At 43.0% G+C, this 19,006-nt stretch overlaps 2 protein-coding genes across 4 annotated transcripts in view; one reads left to right on the forward strand and one right to left on the reverse strand.

Annotated features, from left to right (window-relative positions):
• The first annotated feature begins 8,334 nt into the window (after positions 1-8,334).
• Positions 8,335-15,920, forward strand: LOC115575320 (somatostatin receptor type 2-like). The gene is made up of 3 exons (XM_030407280.1): positions 8,335-8,407; positions 9,014-9,131; positions 10,818-15,920. Exon 3 carries the CDS (start codon positions 10,855-10,857, stop codon positions 11,962-11,964), a length of 1,110 nt encoding a protein of 369 aa, XP_030263140.1. The 5' UTR covers positions 8,335-8,407; positions 9,014-9,131; positions 10,818-10,854; the 3' UTR covers positions 11,965-15,920.
• A 570-nt stretch (positions 15,921-16,490) lies between these two features.
• Positions 16,491-19,006, reverse strand: part of LOC115575319 (ubiquitin carboxyl-terminal hydrolase 22-like) — a 28,802-nt gene continuing 26,286 nt past the window's right edge. For all 3 annotated transcript variants that reach the window (XM_030407277.1, XM_030407276.1, XM_030407278.1), the window contains one exon: positions 16,491-18,763. In XM_030407277.1, coding sequence (XP_030263137.1) covers positions 18,721-18,763 — 43 coding nt within the window. In that variant the 3' untranslated portion in view covers positions 16,491-18,720. The remainder of the gene's footprint in view (positions 18,764-19,006) is intronic.

A 19,006-nucleotide genomic window follows, 5' to 3' on the forward strand; every position in this document is an offset into this window, starting at 1 on the left:
GATGTTATAATAATTGCCAGCCTCTAGTGCTGCTCCTGGTTGCCTTTCAAAAAGGGTCCCACCCTTGTCGCCAACCTCCAGCCTGGCCGCCTGAGGGCTTCTGCATACGCATGCCTCCTAGAGTTTTTAGTTTCAATAATCGGCCTCCCACCTGCCCACCGGAAGGCTTGAGTCCCTGCAGCCGGGTTCCAGAGGGGTTTCCACCCTTGCCCCTGTCTTCAGGTCACCCTCCAGACCGGCTCCGGCCTTTTGCCCCAGCCTACTGTCGCCCCCGTGGACCTGCCCCAGCATCCCCAATTCGCCTGTGCCTTTCGCCTGTGATGCCCAGTTGTTCCTTTTCTTCTGCCATCAGGCAATCTGACTTTTTATGACTTTGCCCCTTTCTGCTCCCTCTGGTTCCCTTTAGTTTCAAGCTTTTTGTGCTTGGACTTATTTATTGGACTTTGCTTCACAGCTTTATTTCCAATAAAGCTTGCCCTTTTGTATTCACCCGCCTGTCTTTGTGTGTGTTACCTTTGGGTCTTTTCTCGTTTTAACGAAATAGAAGACAATCTTCAATTATGCTCATCTTACAGTCATTTCAAAATCCATTTCTTGCCATTTCAATGATTTATTCACTGGCGGCTTTTTTCAGGGCCAACTTAAGATGCTTTCTGCTTACCTGAAATATAAATGGCTACTGTCGCATCTCAACCAGGACAAGCCATTAATCCTTAAAAGAGATTGTGCACTGGACAGCCGAAGTAAAAAATTCATTAATCTCTGTCTGAGGGCTGAATTTAATGGTTGATGGAAACAATTTCAATGCCCTTTAATTATATACAGAGAGGAATGGAAAATGTTGGGAAATTACAGCTAACATTCAGTCGGCAAGCCTGAAGACCTACTATAAAGATGCCAACCCACTTACATCTAAAGGTTGAGAGCCTGCTGCCAAGCTCCGACGTGGCACTGATCCTGTGTTCTGAAAATAGTGCTCAGTATTCAAAGGGTTCATTTACATTTTAATAAGCACATTCCACCGGAAACAAAGCGTGTGTTCATAACCAAAAGGGAAAAAAAGGGAATTAACATGAAACTCCCCCCAAAATAGAAATAAAGAATCCACAAGGCACCAAACAGCGCAATAAACGTCGATTTCAAGTCGTGTCTTCAGACGTTTACGGATGTGTTGAACATGTTTTCTGTTTTATCTTTGAGAATAGAGTGATGAAAGAGACTCGCTGCCTGTGACTGCTCCAAAAGAAAAAGAAAAACAGCAAATTGATGAGAGTTTCAAGACCGAACCTGGGAGCTTTAACAATCTGCAGCAAACACAATCAATCCAACTTAATGAACTTGTAATGAGCAGTTCCTCAAATGAGCAGCGGCTGCTTCAGCCTGAGAGAGAACCGGCTGCAAAAAAGACTCTGAGAGCACAGGCAGCCACACCAGGAGCTGACCAGTCAGCCCAGACACCACAACACAATTTAGGCAATTGCATTTCTTGTATATGAGTTAGAGGGTGGCAGCATTTAAACAAGAGACAGGCGTTCATGACGGTGTTGTAATATTTGTAGGCATGAAACTACTGAATGTGTTTTTCAGGTCACCTCCCAGCTTTGTCAGACTCATCTGTGCGCATGACAGAAACGTCCATCACCAACATTTATCCTGGTGATTGGGTTGGACCAGCTGTCAGCTATTATAACACAAAATGAGCTGCTATAAATGTTTTCATTTTTAATGAGTGTGCTCAATTTCAGGACAAGTGTTGGCGTCTGAGCTGCAGCTGTGCCAAAAAAAACCTTTCGGCAATGTTTTAGTGGTTTTATGATCGGTGCAGACATACAACAACGTCTGTTGGTTAGGGTTGGGAAAATATCACGGTTTGGTTTAAAATACCTCTTGAGGTCGGCATGAACACAGCTGGGGATGTCCAGTGATCTGCTACTGTTTCTGATTTATTTTAATAAAGCTCACTTTTTTGTTTAAATCACCCACCTGCCTCTGTGTCCTGCATTTGTGTCACCTTTGTGTAACCTGACACGCATCAGTGGTTTGCAGCGGCGTTAACTGCTAACATTTTATTCTGGAGACTGGGCTGTTTGGACTGTTGATTGGAGACATCATTTTGGGCTTCTATAAGTTGTGCTGAGCATTTTTTTCTGAAGACAAGTAAGTAAGTAAGTAAGTAAGTAAGTAATATTGAAAATAATCTTCAGGTGCAGCCCTAGTTGAAATGTTTTATTTGGTAAATAATAGTAAAGTAAATATCCAACCCAGTTAGGTAATGAGCAATTTAATAAAAGACAGAATAAACAGGAGAAAAACATTTCTACTTCCTCCAAGATCTTTTCTACTGCGGTTCACTCTTAACTTCACCAACAAATTCAATCAGAAACTCATTTTGTCGGAACCGATTTTTAAATGAAGCTCTACAAGCACACAGATTAAAGTCTAATTAATTTGGATTACACACGCAGATTTGTCAAATGTCACACGTGTATCTATTGTTGGAAATGCAGAATTAGCTGGTATATATATTCTCTATTAAGAACCCTGACTCCTCATTATCTTGTCTGTTTTGCTCCCAGTCGGGGAGCACAGGCTCAGACTGTTTGGTCCCACTTTGGCATTCACCTGCAGTTTCACATCTGCGCCTGTTAGAAAGATGAACGGCCCAGTGTCGCACCTGTGGCTTCTGAAAGCTTCGGGGACGTGCCCCAGATATGTCACACTCACAGAGCTTTTAATATGAACTTTAGGGATACATTGAAAATGGCATGTTGTGACAAAATGCACCTTTGGACTTGAAAATCACCACTTGATGTTTCTGCGATTTCAAGAATATTCTATCAATTTTTTAGCACTCGCGTGAAGGCAAAAATGATATAAATGTCAGGGAAGAGGTGTGTTTCAGAGCCGGAGATGTAAGAAACAGATTCATTGAACATAAGTCTTTAGTAGCATGAGTCATATTTCTCCCTCTCTGTGTATTTTTTTGCTGTTTGAACTGGAGACGCATTGACAGTGGACATCCTCCAGAATCGCTTGGTCACTGCAACGGTGTCTCCTAGGAGTGGATGTGCCTCAGCAGGCTTTATCACAGCAAGCCACACTCATTTCATGTAAATAAACAGCAGTGTGTAAAGAGCGCACACACGCACACACACACACACACACAGAGGAGACCGCACGTATCGGCCGAGGCTTATGACTGGGACTGTTTTCACTTGATAAGAGTCACAATAGAAGGGTTGCAAATATGTGCTGTTTTTCACTCTGTGGCCGCGGGACGGAACACGGTTGTGATTGGCTGACAAGTCAAATGTTAAATGTTCTCCCTGTCCTGGGATTCCTCCATCATGTTTTGGACAGTTCGCCAGACCTCAGAGGCCAGATGGTTTGTTGCAGGCCACCCTCTTCAGGGTCCGCCATTGTTTACAAACTAGCGATCTCTTCTCGCCTTCGTCACGTCTAAGCCACGGCCACAGCTTATGCCTCTATTTCCTCAAAAGAGGCTGTTATGGTTTTGGCAAATGAGGTGGCGACCCAAATGCAGGCGACTCACGGGAGGCACGGTTGAGAAAAGGGTGAGGGCGCACTTTATTAAACAAAAGTTGATATACACACAAAAACCAAAGAGTCCAGGCAAACCAAAAGCGAGTCAAAAGGACAAAAGATAAGAGCATCAACAACAGAGCTTAAACAAACCAAATCATTGAAAACTCAAGGAACAAAAAACAGAAACATACCAACGGGGAGACACAGGAGGAGACGCTGGTGGTGAACACAGGGTGGCATCACGGGGTAAGACAGACAAATGCGGAACAATCTGACAATGACATGAAGGTGAAGGAGAGCAAAGACTATATACAGACACACTAACAAGGGGATCATGTACAGGTGGAGTGAGGACAGGCGAAAGGAAAGCGATGGAAAAACACTGAGAGGAGGAACAGAAAAGCAAGACGGGACACACAAGGACACAATTTCAAAATCAAACAGGAAACAAGAGAACGTAAAAAACTGGGTTCACAACAGACAGTAATTAGTCCGTTCAGCTTTTGACCGGCCATTACATACATTTGATCTTGCAAATCTAGCTGTTATACAGAAGATAATGTAGTTAATAATCAGTAAACTGGCAGCTCATTTGAATCCTGTTGTGCCTCGGCAAAAAAAACAAAAATACACAGAACAACAAGTTGATGATACAAATGATGGAAAGTCCATAAGAAAAAAAAAAATCAGTATGATTGCCAATATATATGGCAAGGCAATCATTGGTGATGACACTTTTGTGCCAATTAGCCAGAGCTTGAGCCTGGTTTGACTTGAGTTTGTCGGTATGGAGTCCCACTTTTTCATACATAATGACTGGGAATTCTGTTTGGCTGCACAAGTTATCATTATTTTCCATTTCCTTATATGAGCACATTTGGCAGCACAGTTTAACAGATGAGATGGAAGGAGATTGAATTCGACCCATGGCGACCTTTAGCTTCCCAACTGTGAGGGGTCATGATGTCATCGGCCTAATGACGCTGCACCCTGACGAGGAAAGATGAGAAGGGGAAGTGCATCAATGATGACCATTTAGCCACAAAAGGGCCGACTGTCTTCACGAGAAATTAGACAGATGAATATTTGCGACGTGACTCAGACAACATGGAAGCGGATGGAAAGATGACTAAGACGCAATCTGGAAAAACATGAATATAAAGTATGTCTGAAAGCAGCACGAACATGGCACGCATGAAATGTACAGCGCCATCTGAACATCAGGACAGATGTACGGCTTTGATCCATTCAATTAAAATGAAACTCCAAATTGTATTCCTTTCCTCTGGATGAATCTGAAAATGAGAAAAGTTTGCCTGAGGCCATTAGAGAACATAATACCTTTGTTCTGTGCTAACGTATTGCAGAAATACCTTTCAGAACACCTGGGTAACACATTTATCTCAGAGCAGTATCGATATAAAAATGCCAAAAAACCACCAGCAGTATTCATTGAAAATTTTTGCAGCTGCCGCAAGCGACTAATTGTTTGTCAATTTACCCTGGCAGGATGTATAATCAGTGCTTTCAATTCAGGGCCTGAATCAGAGGGGTGCGCGGTCATGCCTCAGCAATTAGAAAGCAAATAAAAAACCTGCGCTTCGAGCTCTCTCCTGCATTATATCACTGCTATCAGTTCAAGTAATGCAGAGCTATTCAGCCAAGGGAGCCATCAAGACTTCCCTCTTAACATCGTTCAGTGACAACTTCTATTGGCATGCTGGTTTCACTGTGGGAGAAACATTGCAAATACCTGAGGGGTTGTTGTGTTTTGTGTTATCAGAAATCACTTTTTTTCTAATCTTTAACTGCCTTTATTTCACAGGAAGGTAAATGAAAACACAGATTTAATTGAAGCGTCGATATCAAAGTGTCACAGTTACATTTCAGACTTGATTATATTGTATTTAACACAGACAGAGGAAGGAAGGGTTGGAGGACCCTTTACACTGCCCAGAGCATCTTCCGACTATCCAACCAGACCAGGATCGGACCATCCCAAAGAGGAAGAGAGTCAAGATAAGGGTCATGCTAATCCATCTTGGATTTAAGGCTGCCTATGGCTAATGGCCGGTCACAGGAAAATGAAATGGACAAATGGGACTCAGGGATGGCCAGGCAAAAGGAAATCAGAGACTGTTGTGCTCACGTCTTTACAGGAGAACTGTCACCCCACAATATCCCAGATCGAGCAGTTCCCCTCGACGGGCAGACCATCGTCCAGGGTGCGAGATTCCAGCCAGATGAGGAGAGCTGGACTTTGTGTTTAACTGAAGCTACAGTTGGCAGCAGTTAGCGGTCACTCTAGTGATACAGTGGCCTCTTTTTGTTTAAGTATGTGACCAGTTTTACAAAACGCACCTTTAATGGGAAGATGCCGACCATATTGTATCCTCCATCTTGTTGCTACTGTTTACATTTACCCTGACGTGATATACACTACATTTGTATGTATATATTTATATAAATAACTGTATATGTGTTGTTTTTGCAGCATGAAGAAGTGTTCATGCTTCTATTTCGTTATGCAACCCTGTGTTGTAAAGGACCAATAAATTACCTTGAACCTTGAACATTTATTTGTTTGATTTCCCCTCCAACCATCTCACTCGCTTGACACACTCCTGCTGACTCCCATCGTTTGGCTCTGACGGTTAATAATTTCTTGTAATTGAGTTTTTACTGACAGCTAAGCGGCTGAATCCCTGTAGCTGGATGAGACTCTGAGACCTGAATGATTTGACTTCACCACAGCTGTCAAAAGCAAAACACTGCTGATCGATGAAGCAGTTGTTTACTTTAACTGCACTGTTTGCTTTAACTTACCCAACAGAGACATGCCGCCAAATAGTCCAGAAGTTGAAGCCATATTTCTATGTTACAAAAGATGATTCTGCGCATGTTCAGCCCATGTATGTCACAGGTTTGGAAAAATGGAAGATGTTGCCGAAATTAAAATCATTTCCCTTGTCAGTCTCCTGCCTTCAGGATGTTATTTGGTTTTCTTTGAAGCACTTCTGTTGCAACAAGAGTGCCACGTAGCTGACACAGGCTGCCGAGGTTTTAAGAATGAGGTTGACAGACACAAAATGTTCATCAAATCTCTGCAAAAAAGTTCTGAAATTAGAGAAACAACATCCAACAGCACACATTTTCATGACAATTAAATGACACCTGTATATAGGTATGGGTTCTCTGTGATTCCCAGGAACATAAAACTGTTCACCTGCTTCACCTCAGCTCCACTCGTGAAGGTGTAGGTGTGTGTCTTTGCCTCTTTTTTTCTAAAATCGACAATCAGCTCCTTGGTTTTGCTGACGCTGAGCAGCAGACTGTTGATTTCCTCCCGATAAAAACTCTCATCCTTGTTTGTAATGATCGTCCGTGTACTTCAATGTTGAGTTCTCTTGATGTCTGGCAGTGCAGTCAGAGTGGGTGAAGAGTGCGAACAGCAGGGGGCCGAGCACACATCCATGGGGAGCTCCTGCATTGAGCACTGATGAAGAGGAGGTTTGGCTGCCAATTCGAACTGTCTGGGCTCTGCGTGTGAGGAAATTCAACAGCCAGTTGCACGAGGCAACAACGTCGACTTGTATTGTGTTCACTTTTTGACGAGTAATATGGTGATATTGAAGCGTTCAACAGGTATTTGTGTGTCTGTCTGTCTGTCTGTGTAGCCCCCACAAGGAAGTTATGTTAATGGATTTATAACTCACAAAGGTTCAAGTCGCTCCACTGTCACGTCTCATCTACGTGCGTGGTGGAGTTCTCGATGAGGCAGCGGCTTCTCTCTCTCTCTCTCTTTGTCTTCAAGATAAGAGCTTTACTTTGCATCCCCATGTTTAGAACTGGGTTCTTAGCGGGGGGCTTTTAATTTGAAGGTAGCGACCATTTGTAGAGAGGGACAGAGCGGAGCCGCAGCTGACAGAGAAGCGGCTTTAGGCTCAACACACTCCCAACGCCATATTACGAGGAAATACGTATGGTAGATAACCGTGGCATTTTTATACCGCCATTTTTTTTACATCCCTTTGCACAACAGGAATTTATGTATTCATTAAAAAACACACAAAAAGGGCACTTTATAATACACGTGCCTGAGGAGAGGCAAAACAGGCAAATGTTTGTGAAAAGGGGCCCTCGATGTCCGCTAACATCAGCTCATTTTGCACTGACACCTACAAACCCCTTGCTTTACACTTTATGTGCTGATGATCAGGTTCGCTTGCCAACTTTCCTCGTGGCTAATTCTGGCACATTTACCTTTCATAAACACTGTCCCTGAGAGATAAACTGAATTAATGAAAACACTTGCCTTGAAATGAGGGTTATTTACAATCTGACAATGCTGAAGTTGTTTAGATATTCATTTAAGCGTAGATTGTCATGTTATTTACATTCAAGGATTCTACAAACGTGAACATCGGAAATAAAAAAAAAAACAAGTTTAGATTTTGTTAATTTCTCGTTAATGATGATGATGAAAGCAGGTTAGAGGGGGCCCCTGGGGATTTTGTACTAGTAATACTGTAATCTTACTGATGAACTGAAAACACTACATGAGCAGATAGAGTGTGAGGAGTTTCCATGGCATTTAATCAGAGGGCTTGCTTTTTCATGTGTTCAGTGACATCACAACATCCTCTGATCACGCATAGTGACTAGCGGCATGGGTGGTGTGTCTGTCCTGGGTCAGGGCGCAACTTCAAACTTTGGAGTTTACCCCAGAAGTTTCACAACTGCGGAAACATCACACACTGAGTAAACACATGTGATGGTTGGCTTCACTCAGCCAGGCTCAGAAGTGTGTAGATCTGTGTAGCTTGGATGACCTGGAGGCTGCTTAAGAAACGTTGCTCTGGTAGGTTTGACTGATTTGTCATTGTTTTGGTGTTTTGATTCCTTCATTTACAAAACTTTTTTTTTTGTTTTTTTTTATCAGCCACTCCTCAGCCAAAAAGAGTTGAGTTGGCAGCACTGTGGCGAAGAAAAGATAAAATTACACCTTGATCCAGATGACCCAAAACAGCCTGCTGTGTTTTTTTGTTGTTTTTACATTGTTAATGGCTCTTAGTTTAAGTTGACTTCTTATTCAAATCTTAATTTTCAGCATAGTTCAGTTCTCAAGAAGTTCTGTGCGCCTTTCACTTAGTGGATCTCTTTAGTATGCCATTAATAACGTGCGCTCTTTTTTTTTTTTGCTCGGCGCCGTCTGCACGCAGGTCTGGGTGTGTAGTCCACACGAACAGTCTCTCTCTCGTCGAGAGGTGACTTTCCTCAGCACCTCCTCGGCGGCTGCTCGTGTGCGTCCTTTAACACCCCCGACAGTCACTGCGCGCATCACAGCGCGTCGGAGTCCTGTTCTCTCCCCGGGTGGTGCGCAGGCATCATTATGATGGAATTGTTCAACAGGGGAAATCCACAATGCAGAATTTCTGTTTTTGTTCTCTGTCTTCACACTTCGCAGGCGGTGAAGGAAACTTGAGGAAGATTTCGAAGATGAATTCGCCGTAAAGACTGAAGGACACTTTGATGCGTGCAGGAGTGGCGCATTTTGGAAATAGTGAGATCAGATCCAGTCGCAGGTAAGATGAGACTTTTGTGGACTTAAAGTAGACTGACTGCACGAATATATGGTGATATTACTACAACTGCTTTTATGATTTTTTATCAAGTTGAAGACATTTGCCAAATGTTGAATTGAAATTTGCTATGCATCCATTCCGCTATTCTCTGCACAGTCGTGTCAGTTTTCATGTTCACCGGTTAAAAAAAAAAAAACATAATTCTTCCTGCATGTGTCTCAGCTGGCAGAGTTTGCCAACACTGTGCATGACATCCCCGACTCGACTTCATTCTCACTTTTATTTCCCAGGAGCTGCATGACTGACCCTGAGTATGTAATAGTTGATTCAGATGAGTATCCACCTCCTACCTTCCTCTGAACAGCTAAAAGCCAAAGTTAGAGATGAATTGATAACCTTGAGTGGTGGAGAAGTGAAACACAGCATGAGAAAAACCGGGGACTCAAAGTAGCCTCTTGATAGGAACGGTATTAAAGCATCTTCTTTCTTGTGGTTCTCACTTTCTTTTGACTGTGCTGGCTCTGGGCTGTTCTTTATTTAAAAAAAAAAAAAAGAATACCTGTTGCACAGCATGCACAATACCTGAAATACAGCAAGTTAATGTCTATGAATTCCTTTTACCGAGTGCTTCAATGAGGGTGTGTTTCCCTCAGAATAATCAATAATCCTATGTTTATCTGCATGCAACACAAACAGAAGATGTCTCCCTGCAGCTGTCCTTTGACCTGACTCACACGATGCACATTTATGGACAGACGTGCTCTGTTTCCCGCCCCCCCCGAGCTCAAACATTTGGTTTACCCGAAAGCGAGCCTCGCAGCAGTGTCCGCCACCCTCCCGTCCTGCTGCCATGGTGAAAATGACAAACTGGCATCATAAAACCTCTTATGTTATTGGCACCATATGAAGTCGTCAAACCAATGTTTTGCCTTCTGTGCATTGCCAGTGCGAGGCACTTCAATCTGGCCGTATCGAGGCTATTGGCAGCACAGTGATTCCCCTCATTCAATTACTTAGCCTGGGACTAATTTACATCCATGCCCACCCCCTAATAAATTGCAAAATTGTGTAAGCAGAGGATTCAGTGCAACCTTTCGGTCTCAGCTGATCATGTGAAGGGCGAGTGCTGTCCCCCAGGGAGGGCTTATGAACTGCAGGGTGTGCAGAGTGATTTCCCTCGGTGGCCGAGCCTGACCAAGTAAACACTCTGCCGCGGATACCTAAAGACCCTGGGGTGCTTCTTTACACACATGCTATCAATCAAGTCTATCCTCAAGAATAAGGCTCCAGATGCGAAATCTATAGAATATGCACTGCTGGAAATAAGCCTAAGGACACAAGTATACAAGCCACAATGAGTGCTGAGAAGAAAAGATTGTGTTATGATATGATAGATTTATGATGGCAGATATATGGTTGTATTGTGAAAGGCATTACTTCACATTCAGATCAACAGGTTCAGTAGACTAACATCTGTCAGCAAGTGGTCTAATCACATTCAATATCTGATGAAGATGAAGACCATGGATCTCACTTTTCTTCCTCTGGAAAGCGTCAAATCAATCTCAAAATCAATATCAAGTGGCATAGCTTCGTAACCCGTGTCAACCAGACTGTAACCGCAAAATCATTTACAATAAGAATGTATTTAACACTGTTACTGACCTAAGTTTTTTATGTGCGTAGGTGAGATGCCATAATCTGAGTGACACAGCGAGGCATCATGGACTCCTGGATTTTCCCATCGTCCCCTCCGAACCTGTCGGAGCACCTCATGTACGACAGCTTCGTGCAGGGCAATGAGTCCGATCTCCCGGTTAACATCACCGACCACAGGCTCGACAAAACCAGCACTGTGGTAATCACCTGCATGTACTTCCTGGTTTGCACCATTGGGCTCTGCGGGAACGCCCTCGTCATCTACGTCATCCTGCGCTACGCCAAGATGAAGACGGTGACCAACATCTACATCCTCAACCTGGCGGTGGCCGATGTGCTCTTCATGCTAGGCCTGCCGTTCATCGCCATCCAGCTGGCGCTGGTCCACTGGCCGTTCGGTCCTGTGCTCTGCAGGGTGGTGATGACCTTGGACTCCCTGAACCAGTTCACTTCCATCTTCTGCCTGACAGTCATGAGCATCGACCGCTATTTGGCTGTGGTGCATCCCATTAAGTCCACAAAGTGGCGCAAGCCACGCATGGCTAAGACTATTAATATTGCAGTGTGGGGGTTGTCACTGATGGTTAACCTCCCCATTGTGATCTACAGCGGCATCATCACGATGCCGGACGGCCCCTACTGCACCATCGTGTGGCCTAAGCCTGAGGAGACCTACTACACAGCATTCATGTTCTACACCTTCATCCTGGGCTTCTTCCTGCCCCTCATGGTCATCTGCCTGTGCTACTTGTTCATCATCATTAAGGTGAAGTCCTCAGGCATCCGTGTGGGCTCCAGGAGGAAGCGCTCAGAGAGGAAGGTGACGCGGATGGTGTCCATCGTGGTGGCCGTGTTCGTCTTCTGCTGGCTGCCTTTCTACGTCTTCAACGTCACCTCGGTGACGGGAACCATCAGCACCACTCCCATCCTGAGGAGCACCTTTGCTTTCGTGGTGGTCCTGGGATACGCCAACAGCTGCGCCAACCCCATCCTGTACGCTTTCCTGTCGGAGAACTTCAAGAAGAGCTTTCAGAATGTTCTGTGTCTGAAGAAGGTGGGCGGGCTGGATGAGGCTGAGCGCAGCGATAGCCGGCAGGACAAGTCCCGCATGATGAATGACCCCACGGAGACCCAAAGTACTCTGCTGAATGGCGATCTGCAGACCAGCATCTGAGAGGAAGGGGGGAAAGGCCTCAGCCATATGTGAAACTAATAACAGCTGTTATCAACAGGTCACATCAGAAAGAGGGCATGATTAAATATTAACAGAGTTCACAGAGGAGCATGTCCCTTATTAAGGAAGACAGAAATGTAATATAAAAACATGTCAGACTGGACTGTTCCTCTCTCTGTCTTCAGCACGCTGTTGGTTGTAAACAAATCCAGTATTACATAACAGAAGTTCCTGCAGCTGCTCTTTGCTGCAAATGAAAAGGAAATCAGTTTGGCTGTTTGTTCAGCGTATTGACTCTGAAGTAAGTCGGAAGGGACGCGAACACCCACTCACAAATGGTCCCCCAGGTGACGGGTGATGAGTTGTCCCTGGAGATCCAGGATTATATACATAGTTTACAGGAGAGGGCCTGTGCCAAGTGTCCATAGTCTGGTATTGTGTAAAAAAAAAAAAAAAAATAACAACAACACAGTATGCTCATAAGCTGTTACATGAGAAACTGTTATTAAACCTGGCAACCTTATCGTTGTGCTATATCTGTCCCAAGTCATTTTCCTCTGGAGCGCAATGTGACTGTAAATAACTGTACAGAAAAACGGGTGGAAGAGACCGTCAGAAAAGTTTATGTTTGGTGATCTGATTTATGAATAAGTGCTGATTTCTTTTTCCGCACGGAAAGTAATGAATGTACCGCTGATCCTGTTGTACAGCTATTTGATTTTAACGTGCGGCTAATTTTTGGACTCGTGACAGGAGCAGAACATGGATATGAGTAACGGTGTTCGTACTTTGTCGCTGCTGCTTCGTTATAGCCGAATGCATAATTTATACGACGCTGATGGAACTGGTTCGGTCGATATTACGGAGCCAGCCTCTAACCAAAGTGCTGCTAAGATGTATAGAAACCCTTCTACAATGTTGTATAGCGTGATGTATAAAGTGATGTCACTGTATATGCCTGTTTGTACTGAACTGAACTTCAGCTGGGAACCATTGTTTATGTATAACACGTAATGATGTTGATGTCATTGTTCGCAGTAGTGAGAGTAACTGCTTTTTTATGACCGTGCGATGCTAAATTATTCAATATGAATGCTGGGTAGGGACTTGTTTTCCGCAAATGATTATTCTACGGCGTCTGGCCACTATTTCCCTGAGATATAAGAAACGATTGGTCGTGGTATGCGGATCGATACGGAAATACAGATACTTGTGATCACAAACATTTTTGTTTCTCGCAAAGACCAACGTCTAAACTAGGTCATTTGGGGTGAATGTGTATTTTTATCAGTAACAGATACATAGAGGAAAGTTTCAGAGCTTTCATCCATTCTAAGTTATACTTAGAATGGGACTGGAGCTATTTTTCGTCCATCTGGACGTAAGTTTGTGTGTTCAAACAATGGGGAGTTACCAGTATTCTTAAAACTACGGAATGCCGTCTTGTTAAAGGATAAGGTCACCCAAAAATAAAAATGATGTCATGATCTACCCGTCTTCGTGCCGATGGAAAGTCTGGTGAAGTTTCGTCGTCCACTAAAACATTTCTGGAGCTTTGCAGCAAAATGGCGTGTCAACATTCCCCTCAACAACTGAAGTAGATGGGGGCTTGTTTTAAATGTTAAAAAAAAAAAACCTGCCATTAAAGAAAACAAAGGGCTTCATATACCTTGTGCATTTTTTTCCCATATCCCTGGAAGCACAGAGATCCTAAACTGATTATAAGAAAAAAAGCCCAAAACACCTTATATACTCCCTCGAAGCGTCCCACTTCATACGGTGTGTACACTAACACTTTTAGCGTAGCAGCTGCAGTGACAATTTCTTCTTTGATTAATTTGGGCTCCCGGGGCTTGCAGAATAGCTGTATGGAGCCATTGTATGTTTCATTGAAGCTGTTTTGGGTTTTTTCACCCCATCTACTTAAATTGTTTGGGAGAACGCTGTTTTTGCTGCGAAGCTCCAGAAATGATTTGCGGTCTACGAAACTTCAGCCGACGTTCAATCACCAGGATGATGAGCAAATACTTGCTGAATTTTCATTATTTTGGATGAGCTGTCCCTTTCAGCTTTTGTGCAGAGCAACAGAATCGTGTTTGAATCTACGATACCCACCTGGTATTGGATCAGGTAGTTTCGCCCATCACTAGCGAAACGGGTCACTGTCCTGGTTAAGTACTCATATTTTCCGCCTACTTTGCTAGTTTGCTACCTGCCTCTTGTGTCTTTTTGCTTCCCTGTCTGCTTCTCAGTGACTCAATAAGAGGGGGCTTTGCTTGCCTCCCTTTGCGAGCTACTTGTAAACACTTTGTATGCCGATGGCCAACCCGTCCTCCTCTTAGGGCTTCGAGAGGCCACATTTTCGAGTGTTGTTTTCTGTCTCTGGGTATCTGAGAGACGTGGATTTGCGAAGGGCTAGAACACTTATCCTTAAGAGGCTCTGGTGTTCCTTTTATCGTCACCACCGTGCTGCTCCGGGAGTCCACGGTTCATCCCGCGACTCTTTGTCCGTCGCCATCGTCAAAATGACTAGACGACTCAATCAACCCTTACCTTACACGTGCAGGTTCCCTCGTACACACCAAAGCTGGTGACTGATTGTGATTAACGTGCAAAGAACCCCAGCGTGTGTGTTCTCCAGGGAAAAATATGAGGTAAAATATGTCGATATTGATATTTTAAAATACATATTTAACATTAAGCATGTTTGATTATGTGCATATAGCTTTTTCATGCGTCTGCATCACACACACGCGCGCACACACACACACACACACTTTGTGACTAATCAGATTCCACGTGTAATCTCCGTCCCTGCAGAGTTTGTTACCTGGACTGTAACGAAAAAAAAGACACGGCACACCTCGGGTGTACTGTATTTCCATGGCAACAGCGACCAAGACCGTTAGTCCCATGGTTACATTAATTAGCATAATAATAACAGAAAAAGAGGTGACTCGGAACATGAATTATGAATGTAGACACTGCTCGGATGGACCGAAGCGCTCGGACCACCGTCCGTCCGCCGCCGCCGAGCTGTGAAACCAAACACCTCAGTTGTGTCAAAGCTGGTTAAAATGTAGAATTTGTGTTAGTGTGCAGGACAAAATGTGACACCTCTGCTCAGTGCATCCATCAGAGCAGATATCAGAGAGCACAACGTCATCGTTTACTGTTTGTTAAAGGTATACTATGCAAGATTTCTAACTAGACTAATGCCGTTTTTTTTCAATGCACCTTTTTTTTTCGCTGTTATTTTCTCCTCTTGTCCTCTGTTTCAATCGATGTACATAAGAGGATAAAGACCACTCTAAAAGATAGGACTTTTTTTTGTCAGAATTCAAAACACTTTTTTTTTTTTTTTTACCTTATGAGAGAAAAAGTTTAATTCAATGAAGCTGAAAAAAAGATTTCATTAAAATACTCACGCTTTGGGTTGGTGCCTCTCCTAATCCGAGCAAGTGTTTGACCACATGAAAACTCACATGACCACTGCGCCTGGTCGGTTTGACAAATCCTGCATAGTGTGCCTTTAACCTCGACTGGACGTGCATATGTTGTACAGTACCACCCAGCTGTTGTTGTTGTTGTTGTTGTAGTTCTGTTACTGGCAAAGACTCTTCATATAAAAATGCTTGCAGTTTTTTTTTCTTACAGCTGCGTTTCTGTGGACTATACTGCCGATTTTCTACTTTTGTTCCATCTGTGACTTTGGTAGCTTGGTGTGGTGTTTATGATGAGCCTTATTTGTGTATTACTCAAAATGCTATCTGTCTTTTGAAACCCCCCAGTGCTGGTTTTTAACTGTTCACGTAGGAGGTTTGGATCATGTGTGTTCGTCCAGTCTCTGCGCTGTTCGATTGTACTGAAACACAGATGCTGTTGATACAGATGTGGAGCAAACAGAGGCTGTGTATATTTGTGTTGAAGATAAATAAAGCAAGTAAAACATGAAATGCAGCATTTTTCTTTTTTTGGTGCAATATTGTGGAATGCCCTCAATATTTAAAAAGCTAAATTACTTTTTTTTTTTTTAAATCAATAGTAAAATATTTTTACATTTAGTTTAGGTTTTCAGTCATTACACATCTGTCACATGCAATCTTCTAGGACCCCACTGTAAAAATATGATTACCTGTATTCATCTTCTCATCGAGGTTTCTTAAATTCCTTTTCCTTCAGGTGTTTTTGACTCTGGAATGTGTTCACATACCTGAACACCACTCAGTCCCTGAATGCAGGATCGATTTTCAGGCCATGGCTGAGCTTCTTCGGTCTGACCACAGAGTGGCGCCGTTCTCCAACGCATGACTAAAAGCTGCCACAAGGCCAGACACACAGCCACTTTAGACGACTGATCCAGCTGTTTTATAAGTGTTTCACCCAATTCAATCCTTCAACTCTTCACAGATAAAAGCTCCTGGTTCTTTGAGGAGTACTGTCTCGCTCCGCCAGTCATAACGGACAATTGTATCGACGGAGGGACTTGTGAATGGAGGAGTGAGACAAAAGACACCACATACACATTCCAGTTTTGTTCCGAGTTTAATCACTGAAACGGATAATGAAGCTCTCCTCTTCCTTTTTTTTTTTTCGTTTCAGCTGCGTCCCTGAATGTCCTTGGGTGGCCTTAACTGCTCCATGATACATCAAAACCATAGTGCGACCATTTTTTTTTCCTTTTTCTTTTTTACAAGTCTTTGACTTCACTGTTCAGAAAACCCACCGTTGCCTTCGAGCTGAGGTTCTGCAGCAGACCAAAGGATATGCATGTTTGTTTTTATTTTAATTACAGAGCAGCTAAACAACCAGGGGGTTGTGGTATTTTTTTTTTTTTTTTTTTTAAATGTGGCGTTAACTTTGTGACAGGTTAGAGCCCTCATCTTTTACATGAGTGAATTTATTTTTATTTTTTTTATTTATTTTTTATTTTAATACAGACACCATCAAGTGATATTCAAACAAAAACAGACCACAACACCCTGATGTGTATGTGCAATTTTTCTAAAGTTCTCGACTTCGACAGCATACTGATTGAATAGAGCACTGGGTTTACTGCACTGCAGAGGCAAGACGCACCACACCGGTCTACACCAGCCACACAGTTGCCATGGAGAAGATTAACACTGATGGATTCAGAGCCAGCCTGTGGTCGCACAGTCGCCCATATAACGTGCAATGTGTTTCAACCTCTATATATCTGGCGGGATCGTCTGTCCAAGCCCCGAACTACAGAACAAAAAAAATCATGATGGGCAGCCGGCCTCGAGGCATTACCGAGGGGCGATTTTTCACAAATCAGACGATCGTGAGAGCCCAGTAGCATGCAGTGTTGTTAAACGGGCTCTTTTCTTCTTCTTTTTTTTCCCTCTCTCTTTCCCTCTTCTGCACAGAGCATTCGAGGTGCTCGCAGAGGAAGAGACCACAGCAATTTTCGCATTATCATCACCGGACCCCTCATCTTAGAGTTAATCGAGTGTTCTGTTCAGAAGTACCCAAAGCACACATTCAACATACAATTCATAAACAGCAAAAGAAAAAAAAAAAAAAGAAAAAAAAAAAAGAGGTGAGCCAATTTAATCATCACCATCATTATACCAACAATTCCACAAGAATGAAAGTATAATACGTAAAAAAACAACAACAAAAAAAACATTTCCAGTACCAGGACAGCGAGGGGGACATATGACTGTACTGAAAACTTTTTTTTTTTTTTTTTTAAATAAAGACAGAGTAAACAAAAAAAATCAAAAATTCAATGAGTTGCTAAAAAAAAAAAAAAAAAAGATATTCCCTGCCCTCAACCAGACTTAAAAACAAAACAATCAACACAGTAAATAATGGAACATGAGCAACACTCAGGTCCAAATCTGCTTTAGTTTCCATGGCAGCGCTTCCCCCAGCCACTGGCAAAGGCAGCGTCTCTGAGCTCTCCCATGTGTTTCTTCGCTCTTAAAAAATAGATGTATACTAGATTCATACAGTATTTTCATAACTAAAGTCACAAATGATAAGAATCATAACCATACCTTTAAAAAAACATGTTCTTGCAAAGTTCATAATACGTTGATTCTATTAGTTTTTTGTTATTTTTGTTGGGGGTTTTTTTTGCGTTCAGTCCCGTTTATGCATATGACAACTTTGTCTTTTTCAGTCGCGACTAAGTTAAATGCTTGGTCAGTTGAAACAAGAGCACCATGGGAGAGAGATGGAGGGTGTGTGTGTGTGTGTGTGTGTGTGTGTGTGTGTGTGTGTGGTGGAGGGGGAGGAGGAGGTGGGAGTGGGTTCAGAATACTGTAAGAAAAAAAAAAATCCAGATGTGCCCAATCGACAAGACAGTCGGTTACTCAGACTCTGGCCCTGCAGCAGGAAAGGGGGAGGGAGGGAGGGAGAGAGAGAGAGCGAGGGGGGTGTGGGTCCTCTTCTCTTTCCTCGCCCAAGCCTGGAACCGACGACGCCCGACTCTTCCTCCTCCCTCCTCTTCCTCCTTCTCCTCTTCATTCGCTTTAGTCAAGTAGATGCCAAGAAGTAGCTCAGTGCTCGTTTTTTTCTCTCTTCCCCTCTCTCTCTCTTTTGAAAAGGTTGCATGATTTTACACGTCTTTTTTTTTTTTTTTTTTTGTTCCTCCAGAGCCGGAGGAGCAGACTGGTCAAAGAGTTTCAGGTAGGTTTGTGTGTTTGTGTTTTCATCCTGTCCCCAGTCCCCTTGACTCTCGCGTTAGAAGCAGTGGTTCTTCGTGGTCAGTGGTCGCAGAGACTACTCGTACTCGAGGAACTGTTTATGGTAGAATAAGAGATACCTGAGGAGAGGGCAGAGAAAAAGAAAGATTCAGAGTCTTCTATTGTTTGCGCCAATCAATAGCTTCCAAGTCAGCAGCACCTGTAGTTTAGGTAGCCGTAGGTTAATGGTGGTGTCTGATCCATTGTACAAACACTTGGGATAATAATAATAATAATAATAATAATAATAATAATAATAATAATAATAATGATAATAATAATAATGATAATAATAATAATGATAATAATAATAATAATAATAA

Source organism: Sparus aurata, chromosome 23 (assembly GCF_900880675.1).
Source record: "Sparus aurata chromosome 23, fSpaAur1.1, whole genome shotgun sequence".
Lineage (NCBI taxonomy): Eukaryota > Metazoa > Chordata > Actinopteri > Spariformes > Sparidae > Sparus > Sparus aurata.

Coding starts and splice junctions, on each gene's coding strand:
- LOC115575320 (XM_030407280.1), top strand. CDS start 10,855: ATGGACTCCTGGATTTTCCCATCGTCCCCTCCGAACCTGTCGGAGCAC.